The sequence below is a fragment of the Papilio machaon genome, chromosome 29 (genome assembly GCF_912999745.1).
Source record: "Papilio machaon chromosome 29, ilPapMach1.1, whole genome shotgun sequence".
Taxonomy (NCBI): Eukaryota; Metazoa; Arthropoda; class Insecta; order Lepidoptera; family Papilionidae; genus Papilio; species Papilio machaon.
In genome coordinates this window covers 2,054,573-2,065,603 of record NC_060014.1, presented here as the reverse complement: position 1 = coordinate 2,065,603, position 11,031 = coordinate 2,054,573, and the positions used below count along the sequence as shown (strand labels likewise).

The 11,031-nt window shown below is 33.4% G+C and overlaps 1 protein-coding gene across 1 annotated transcript in view; it reads right to left on the bottom strand.

Annotated features, from left to right (window-relative positions):
• Window positions 1–278: 278 nt before the first annotated feature.
• The window catches only part of LOC106721321 (la-related protein 1B), a 67,696-nt gene continuing 56,943 nt past the window's right edge, over window positions 279–11,031 (bottom strand). The window contains exons 17-28 of the mRNA XM_045685169.1: window positions 10,639–10,701; window positions 9,687–9,818; window positions 8,840–8,934; window positions 7,447–7,554; window positions 6,821–6,972; window positions 6,491–6,599; window positions 5,564–5,709; window positions 4,517–4,650; window positions 3,593–3,738; window positions 2,020–2,108; window positions 1,143–1,371; window positions 279–832 (exon numbers count right to left, since the gene is read on the bottom strand). Coding sequence (XP_045541125.1) covers window positions 1,307–1,371; window positions 2,020–2,108; window positions 3,593–3,738; window positions 4,517–4,650; window positions 5,564–5,709; window positions 6,491–6,599; window positions 6,821–6,972; window positions 7,447–7,554; window positions 8,840–8,934; window positions 9,687–9,818; window positions 10,639–10,701 — 1,239 coding nt within the window. The 3' untranslated portion in view covers window positions 279–832; window positions 1,143–1,306. The remainder of the gene's footprint in view (window positions 833–1,142; window positions 1,372–2,019; window positions 2,109–3,592; window positions 3,739–4,516; window positions 4,651–5,563; window positions 5,710–6,490; window positions 6,600–6,820; window positions 6,973–7,446; window positions 7,555–8,839; window positions 8,935–9,686; window positions 9,819–10,638; window positions 10,702–11,031) is intronic.

The window sequence follows — 11,031 nt, the reverse complement described above, 5'->3', positions numbered from 1 at the left end:
ATCTGTTAGAATCATTTGGAGTTAACAGATAATTGTGACTGTCAAATAATAACAGACAAATAATTAGCAATAAATTAAAATTGCGACTATAATTTGAGATTTAAACTATCCTATCTCTCAAGTTGGATCGAACTGCACATGGTGTGCGAATTTTATTATAATCGGTTAAGTGGTTTAGGAGTCCATTGAGGACAAACATTGTGACACGAGATTTATATATATTAAGATAAATAAATACCGCAAAAAATGTAGCTTAAAACAAATAGCCTTTCACCCCTCGATATGCTTTATATAACAGCTCATATATATAGAAATGGGGGAAATTTATTAAAAAATCTACCAAACACTCGTTTTACAGTCTTCAAATTCACATTAAAATGTCTCGAATATCATTTCGTCTAAGTGAAAAATATATCAACATTTATACATAAGTTATACAATGTCGGAACTAGAGACCGACAGTGCGAGCGGGACAGATATACAGCTATACAGCACGTGCGAGCGAGATGGACATACTTCAATATTTAGATACAGCGCCATCTATGTACGTACGACAGCTTTTTCCATCTTTTACTCATTACTTCAATTCCAAATTACTGCCTTCGAAAATCTCACAAATCGTAAGACTAAAAAGAAATCTAACTTACACAAGACAAAAGGAAAACCAAATACATTTATTATTAAATACTAGATTTATAATTAGAAGGGAAAAAAAAAGAAAAAAAAAACAAAAAATTCATTACTAGATGCTGTTTAAACTTGCCTGAACATATACAAAGTGTCGTCAGATGGCGTTAGATGTCGCCTTATTTTATTGTCTTAGAAGTTAAACCTGGAAAAAATATAAATCGTTAAAAATGACATATAAATTAAAAAAAAAACTTGACTGACTGTACCCTATGACACTCGGAGGAAGTATACCAATCGAATGACACCTAAAATGTCAAAATCTGTTCATTCATTTAGTATACAGGATGTTACAAAGAAATTTAAATAATTAAAAATTTGAGAAAAAAAAATTGTTTGCATTGAATAAATTAAAAAAAACTATTAAACTAACGTAGTCTATATTACTTGATTTTTTAAAATGACATTCAAACAAAGTCTTTAGAAACAGTTATAAAAAAAATCTAGTTACTCACCCAGGCTATACCTGTAGTAAAATCCGTGCCCCATCAGATATAATTCATACATACAGACTCTACACTTTATATATTATTATTATATTTAAAAAAAAAAAACAAACAGAAACATCGTCCGGGCACAATAACAATATCAGTTCATATTTATATATATATAAAATGCATCAATGTGTTTTTCCGAGCGACTTCATCTGAGTTGGGGCATTATCAGATTTTGTATTAACAGCTGCTGGAAATTAAAAAAAAAAACATAAATATAACCAACAATTTCATATAAAATAAAAATAGTATTGACACTAGCTTTTACCCTTGTCTCTGTCTGCACGGAATTAAAAAAAAAAAACTTTATAAGTAGTCTATATGTTCTTTCAGACTATGTTCTACATCTGTGACAAATTTCATCAAGATTTGTTGAGTTGTTCCGGAGATATTTTTTTAATTTAACTGGAAAACTGTGTTATCGTTTTCACTGTCACAAAAACTGCCATAAGATAAAATGTTAATCTTACTAGTATTATAAACTAGCTTTTACCCGCGACTCTGTCCGCGCGGAATAAAAAAAAAGAAATAGAAAACGGGGTAAAAATTATCCTATGTCCTTTTCCTGGTTCTAAGCTACCTGCCCACCAAATTTCAGTCAAATCGTTTCAGCCGTTCTTGAGTTATAAATGGTGTAACTAACACAACTTTCTTTTATATATATATATATAGATACGAATGGATGGATGTACATTACTAAATATCTCCAGAACAGTTGCATAGATCTTGATGAAATTAGGCACAGATATAGAACAAAATCTGAAATTTTCCTTACCTTTTTTTTTAATTCCACGTAGTCTAAATCGCGGGTAAAAGCTAGTATATAAAGATAACTTACGTCTTGGTCTAGCATTGGCGACAACACTTTGAGCGCCGCAAGAACCAGCGCGACCTCGGCTTCCTGCGCCCGACACACTAGCGCCACGGCTGTAATACACAACACGATTACAACAATTATATTTTTTTTAAATAATAATAATAAATAAATAACCGCTTTATTGTAACACTCATATACACAATTATGTGGAAGCCTTGGTTCCTGAACTAGGGCAAAGCGCTGTGTTTCAGGAGACAATCCCTTCCCCCAATTATCATCATCATTAAATTTATTTTACATTTAGTGACAAAGGAAAAGAAAACAATCATTTATGATTTTCCAAAAAAAAAAAAACAAAAATTAAAAAAAAACATATAACTAACTTATTTTCAATTTTTTTGCATACGTGTGTTTTTCATTGGTGCGGGTGTTTGCGTGTGTGCTTTGTGTGTGTGTGTGTGTGTGTGTGTGTGTGTGTGTGTGTGTGTGTGTGTGTGTGTGTGTGTGCGTGTGTGCTTTGTGTGTGCGTGTGTGTGTGCGTGTGCGTGTGTGTGTGTGCGTGTGTGTGTGTGTGCGTGTGTGTGTGTGCGTGTGTGTTGTGTATGTTTGAGTGTGCGTGTGTGTGGGAATGTTGGTGTGTGAATGTATCCCTATGAATATGTGAGATGTACGTATAACAATAGATAATATATTGAAAAACCAATGTTCTTTATAAATATATAATGGACAAGTCGCTTATTGGAAATAACAGCTTTTATTTCATTCCGCTTTCCAAAATGGAAAAATTCAAATAGGCACAAAATACTATGTCTTTTAACCTGTCCAGTTGAATATAAATTTCAGTAACTGCAAGAATCTAGACACACAGAAGATAATTCTAGTCTTCTGTATAATTTTGATGGGGGAAATATTTATATTAGAAGGGGAAATATGTTTCTGTACGTCCCTTTCTCTGTCCATTAAACATACAATCCGCTATTATTCAACTTATTGCAGTCATCAAAATAAATTCGCTATTTAAGCGACATATATAGTCACTTCTTTTACCTACATCAATATAAAAATGATCAAGTAATTTATTTATTTAATATCTATTATACCGGAGATTTACTAAGTTCAGGAAAGTTGACTTTTTGGGTTCAGATTTCGGGTATAATCCTAATGTTGCATGCCCGAGACCTAATTAATCCTCTTTCCCTTCCCACCCTATATTTTAAAGAAGAGATGAGAAGGGGAATTGAATTAGACATAGGAAGGAAAGCACATCTGTAACATCTGTACTTACTATATATGGTCTAATTTGTCACCTAATATAAAAAAAAAAAACTTGAGAGGTGTGTTGGGACACCCGGATGGAACGAAGTTCCTTTTTATTAATTAGTGAAGGAATTGTAATAAAATTTTATTTTTTTTAGGTTATAATAATATTTTTTTATTATTAATAATCGTCGCGACACCACACTGTTCATTGCGAAATAGAATATAGCAAAAAGTGTCGTGACAACTTTTCCTAAGAATTTTTTCCGTCTAGCCCCCTTTCACAACGCGCAATAAGGAACTTCGTTAAAAAACGTAGGACCACTTAATACAATACCTGAATGAAGGTCCAGCAGAGGTAATGTTGTATTGTTGCACTCTGTCACTCTCAGATACGGACCTCGTGCGGTCGTAAGGTCTAGCGTGAGGACCACGACCTGGTGCGTGAGGACCACGAGTGGCAAGAAGCTCGTTCAGTTGCGGCTAAAATGTTAAACACATATATTAATTAACTAGCCATCGCCCGCGACATCATATCGGTTAAACAAAACTTAAATCCATGATCCAAATTTCGTCCAGATCCATTGAAATGTTCTGGAGATACTATCAAACATCCATCCATCCAAACATTCGCATTAATAACCTTAAGTAAGATTAAAGAGACAATCTTGCAATCTTGTCTTGTTCATGTGAGGAGAAATATCCTGTTTCTGTACGTCCCTTTCTCTGTCCATTAGACGTGCAATCCGCTATTATTCAATTTATTGCAATTGTCAAAATAAATTCGCTATTTTAGCGAATATAGTGACGCGAGTCGTCTATTCTGTCCGTACAGGCACAGGGACTACATGTCAACTGTATAGATATACAATGACCCCCTAAAAGTTTGCGACATTGTGAACCCCTAAATATCTGCGAATTTGAGACCCCCTATATAAGTCTGCGAATTCGTGACCCCCTATATGTCTATGACGTCGTAATCCCCTATAAATCTAGAAACTTCATAACCTTCTAAAAATCTGTGACCCAGTCTGCAACTAGGGGGTCTCAAATATATATTTGTTTTAAAATAGTATAAGATTGTAAACTTGTATAAAGAAAATTGTAAAGTTAGAAATTATTTTAAAAAATTAATAAAGAAATAAAGATTAAAGATATCCAACGTCCCTGACCATCCTGTGTTAGGGAAACGAGAGGGGGGCATAGCGCCGCCCAAAAAAAAAACTAATGGGTTAATGACCATAGTTTGACACTGTATTACCTCCAGTACACGAAAGTCTTCAATAGATTTGAACTTGGCGAGGTATCCTTCCAGCTTGGGCTCAACGCACAGCGCCGCCGCGTGCTTGTAGTACTTCAGGAACGCCCAGAACTTCTCCAGACCGTACAATTGACCTGCAAATTTAAAATATTAGAAAAAATTACATCAATGAGTGAATCTAAAATTGTATGTAATTTGTAAATTACGAATTTAAGATGAGATTCTACTATATAATAAAAAAAAATAACCGAATAACAACCAATAGTTGGATAGAAAGTATTAGAAAATCATTAACCTGCCCTTATCCCTACTTCTCTATACATCTCTATCAGCTGTCATATCTGAATTTACCCACTTCTTACGCATATCCTCTTTCACACAATCCATACATACATTCTTTGGTCTTCTAAAGTCCAGTCGCGGAGCACGAAGAATTTCGTACAATTACCTCTTTATCTACTGACAGTGGTCACAAACATTTTTGTATTTAGTGCGGTTTACATGAATTATTTGAAGGAGAAAGAAAATTTACCAACTTATGAAATATATTTATTTTTAGAAAATTATTAGTCAAGATCATCTCGAGCGAATTGCGCGCTAAAGTTACCCAAAACCAAGTGTCAGATAGCTGTAGTGAGGCGACGTAAGCGTTGATATTTGACATGTCTAGTGCTGCGCCGATACACCGGCACAGTGTCGATTTTTGTCTCTAACATTATTTAGATTTTATATTACAAGTAATAAAAATCTAAATAAAATAACAAAATCTAAAATCAGAATCGGATTCCTCTGTATCGGAGTAATTGCTTTCCGAAAACATCTCGCCTGTCACATTTATTACAAAAGAACAAACAAACTTTATAGTCTCCAGTAAAAGGTTTACAATCCCTGAGGACGGCGGCCATTGTATCTGTGCGAGCGAGACACATTATATTTACGCGGGAGTGACAGAGACAGGTAATGACAGTTCAATGTACCAAATTATTCGTGCTCCGCGATTGGACTTTATAGTCATCCATCCATACATTAAAGTATTAGAAATCTTACCATTTTCATAATCAGCTATAGTCTCCTGTTGGAAATGCTGGTAGAGTTCAGGTCTGAACTTCCTCTCGAGACCATAAGAATAGAAACGGAAGAGACACTCGAGACCGTATCTGAATCCAGCTGCTGCATCCTCGTTCGCTAACGTCCTGGAAACATAGATTTATTATCATAGATATTCAAATATAATATAAAATAGAGTGGACGTAATACTTTTTTTTTTTTAAATTAAAAGCATATTCGTCAGCTCTATCTGTTTTTGAATAGTCAAAAGTATCAACATTATTAGTTTCCATTAAAAATTGTAAGATCTGAAATACATTATTTGGATAGAATTTAACATGTTAAAGAAATCCATAGTCTTTCCTATTTCTTATTTAATTATATAATAATGATTAAAACAGAGGAAACATATAACAATTTTGGACAATGTTCTATCAAACTGAACAAATGAGATAGAACAAGCTGAAAAGATTATTTCACAATGTACAGTCTATATATTTGAAATATCTGCATCCCTTACCAATATTGTACTGTTAAAATATCTAATAAGCAATAAAATATTTTTTTTACAAATAAATGGTCCCGGGACCTTCGATATCGTTTGTCTGGTTTATATAATCTATTACTAGAGTACCTTGACTTTAAAGGAATACATAAGGGATTCCATTAGAGTAGTTTTTAAAAGAGAAATTTACTCTAAAAGACTACCTTGGAGTAGTTTTTAAAAGAGAAATTTACTCTAAAAGACTACCTTAGAGTAGTTTTTTTAATAAATGTATTCTAAGGAACTCAATTACAGTAGTTTTAAGGAGAGAAATCTGAAATATCTCTAATATCCTCGATTGTTACTTTACCTAGGGGGGGGGGGGGACACTAATTACTCTCCTAAAACAAAGGCAAAAAAACAACTAAAATATATGTAAATACCTGAACTCATTATACATGGTCCTGTTGAAATGATCTCGTAGAAAGAAGGACCAGAATCTAAACAATGTGTTCATCTCCTGCGACTGACCGATGCCCAATTTCTTGCGTTCTACAGACAAACAGACAGACAAATATTAATTTCACAAGGTTACAAAAGTTTTTTTAGGCATTTCGACATTTTTCACGACAATCTTGACAAACAGCTTCTGAGATGACAAAAATATCGGAGACGCAAGTTTCTTAGCAACTAAAATCGCCTAGATTTTCCTAGATTTAAGTTGCCTTGTGTACAAAGGGCCTAAATATTTTCCATCCCTGGTCTAAACTCACCCTTCAAGCACCTGGAATGGTACTTATGGTAGGCCTGCTGTGTGAAATGATTCTCCCGGAGCAGACCATGACTTGGGTGATGGAAGGCTGGCAGCGCTTGAGGTACTGAACCACAAGAAGAACCAAGAGTTGGAGAAGTGCCTAATGATGACCTGGAGATAAATAAATATACAAATAAATAAAATTAAAATGCCTAACTTAATTCAACAATGAAAGGGACGTACACAAATAGAATATATCACATTCTTATGTTACCCTTCCTCTGTCAAATACTCTTTTCATCCTTATGAGATGAAGGATGGGAAGGGTACGCATACACACAACTCACGCCTGTAACCCAGAAGGGTAAGCAGAGATCACGAACTATTTGTTGTGACCAAATGAACCTCAGCAATACACTTTTCGTCATTTCAAGAGACATTGTACCGCGTCGCCATTTTTCTTCCGGAAAATAATGTGCATGTTGTATCAAAATTCCTTCATCTTGAGAACGTTGAATAAATTTACATATTTAAATTTAAAAACACATTAGTATATGACGGGATTCGAACCTAGGACCTGCAGATTGCAAATCAAGTGGTCTAGCGACGCTGTAAAGGGGAAAAATGACTAAAATTATGACTAACCCAGTGCTGTGTGTACGAGCGCGATGTTCGCGAACATCCATGATCCAGCCAACATGATGTTCAACTGGTGGATTGAGGCTGTGTCTAGTTTTGTGCTTGCGACCGCTTCTGTAATATATAAAATATAATGAAATTGGTATATCTGTATTTAGATATTACTATAAAAAAAAACATATTTTGTATTTGCTTTAACTATAAAGAAAAGACAACTTTTTATTTAATTTTTATCTGTCTTTGTTCCGGGTAATCTCCGGAACAGTTGGACTGATTTTAAAGGGATTTTCACTGGAATGTAACTGATGAGGGCAGGCATGTTATGGACTACTTTTTTTTTTAATTCTGTGCTACTTTTTTTAAAGTTGACAGGCGACAGTTAGTATACAATGAGATTAAGTGTCATAAAGTCAAATAATCTGACTCCAAGGTCAAAACATATGAGTATTTTATATCTCACCAATCTTACTAATATTATAAATGTGAATGTTTAGATGTATGTTTGTTAGAAGATATCTCCGGTACAGTTCAACAGATCTTGATGAAATTTGTACACAGATGTAGAACTTAGTCTGGAAAAACACATATGCTACTTAAAGTTTTTTTTACAGCCGCACAGACAGAGTCGCAGGCGACAGATAGTCATACTATACATACAGTTATCATGTTTTATATCGATGTATCCTATGTATAAGGGCCAAAGTAACAAATTGATGATTTTTACTTTTTTATGTTAAAATCTACTTCTTAGTTTAGTTAACAACATGCACTAAACATAAATACACATTTACATGTGTAAATGTTATTTTTTTGTTGAAGTAAAAAGGCCTATGTGATCTATTTTCCTATATGGTTGAAACTTTGAGAGCGTCTTCTGTAAAGTTGTCAATTTGTACATTGACCCTTATTCGAAACCATCAATATCTCATTAATGGATCAGTAGATTTTAATAATTTTAATGATAACATTGAACATGTTAGGAATGGACTGATTAAATGTTCACAATAAATTTAACATAAAAAGACAGGAACAAGATAAAATTATATAAAAATGTACAAGATATAAAACAAAACGTCAAAACGAAATATGTCAAATAAAAGAAAAATCTTATCTATCTATATATATAAAAGAAAGTCGTGTTAGTTACACTATTTATAACTCAAGATCGGTCGAACTGATTTATCTGAAAATTGATGGGGAGGTAGCTTAGAACTAGGAGACGGACATAGGAACTTTTTTATCTTGTGTGCATTTTTTTTTATACCGCGCGGACGGAGTCGCGGGTAGAAGTTAGTATTATATAAAATGTCCAAAAAGGCTGGATGCAACCGGGAGGCCGCAACAAACAGCGTCTAGTTTAGCACAAAGTCGCAGAACAAAGCTTGTATTGTATACTCACATAACATCAGTAGCATGTGGGTCTTTACTTGCTGCGTAGAATCTTGCAGTACGACGCGGACGTTTCTTATCCGGTTGTTCTTGTGGCTGTTCCACCTGAAAAATTAATTTTTTAAGGTACAAAATGGCAAAAAAAAAAGACCTCACTGGCCCAAGACCACTGAGGGTCTCAGAGTCTACCCTAAGTTAGAGATGACTATGTCATAGTCAACCACAGTCAAGTGCGGGTTGACTTCACACATATCATTGAATTTCTTCTCAGATATTTTCCATCAACGTAAGAACATCGTATAAATTTACATACATATTTTAATCTATGCAATCAATAAAATTACTGTATCTGTATTTAATATTAAAAAAAAAACCATATATATTTCATATAAAAAAAATTTTTTTTTCGTCTATCTGTTCGCAAATCCAAGTTTGTTACATGTAACCTCTAAAACGGCTAGACCAATTTAGTCTGAACTTTGACTGGAATATAACTGTTGTATATGAGAATGTTATAGGCTAGTTTTTGGAACGAAGTTCCTTATCGCGCGTTGTGAAAGGGGGCTAGACGGAAAAAATTCTTACGAAAAGTTGTCACGACACTTTTTGCTATAGTAAGTATGTTAACGACGAATGAGCGCTACTTCACCATGGCAACCACGTGACGATATATAACGAAAATTCATAGAAATAAAATGTACTTCTTGTGAAGACTTAAGTTTTTTATTCATTGAATAAACATTGGTTCCTTCACTAATTAATTGAAAGGAACTTCGTTCCATCCGGGTGTCCCAACACACCTCTCAAGTTTTTTTTTTCATTTTGAGCTATGACTAGAATAAAAGATGAATACTAACGTGTTGTGTCGGCTTGGGCGGCGGTGGAGGTGGCTCCTTTGGGTTTGTGTGACGTTCATTTGGCACAGCTGCTTCAAACTGTGACCGGCTGATGAGTGACACCGTGCGGTACTGACTAGCGCTGCCGCAGGACTGCACCACCCATACACATACACGACATACAATTATTATGGATGGATAAATGTTACTATATCAATGACTCCTATTATTGGGTTCTAGAAATAATTTTAGAGAGATAGTAATTTGCCATTTGCTATTTTTTTATACAAAGGTAAATTACTACCCGGAATATCATATAAACTAGTTATTAAGTTATTTTTTTTATTCCGCGAAAACAAAGTCGCGGGTAAAAGGTAGTATAGAAATATAAATAATACAAAATACGAAAGTTTCGAAGTATAGATATATAATTTCAGAATAGATCTGGATTATATTTGAAATAGATATAGATTTCAGTCTGAAATAACAGATTGGATATTTTTTTTAATCCATACGAAATAAGCCACGAGTGACAAAATAAAAAACACCAAAACTCACGCTATTAACAAAAAGAGATAGGCAGAGATTATGAAAAAATTACGAACAACTTTCTTGTCTCTTTCTTAATACATCTACACATATAGTTGTGTTCAATAGATGTAAGAAATTATAAGAGATCTATCTAAACAATTTTATCTTTGTAACTCTGTAAGATTTATTACAAACAGACATATTTGTATCATTTATTTATAATATTCAAATATTACAAAATCAATCCAGACAATAAATGACATTGTCAGTCAGTGACATGAGTATATATAATTTCTTATTTCTATTTTGAAAATGTACTATTTTTTTAATATAACAAGATTAAATTAAATAAATTTTATTTTAAAGTGTAATTTATATTTATTCATTTCAATTTAAATTTGAAATTTATTTAAACAAAAAAAAAAAAAAAGAGAAAACTTACAGATGTATATTCTGTGTCGTTCCAAAGATCTTCTTCGTAACGCTTCAATCCGTCTGTGATCACCTGAAAAAAATATATGACATAAACGAAGTGACACAGATAAAGTGACATAAATGAAGTGACATAGAGTGACATAAATGAAGTGACATAGATAGAGTGACATAAATGAAGTGACATAGATAAAGTGACATAGATAAAGTGACATACATGAAGTGACATAGATAAAGTGACATACATGAAGTGACATATATAAAGTGACATACATGAAGTGACATATATAAAGTGACATACATGAAGTGACATATATAAAGTGACATAAATGAAGTGACATAGATAAAGTGACATAAATGAAGTGACATAGATAAAGTGACATAAATGAAGTGACATAGATAA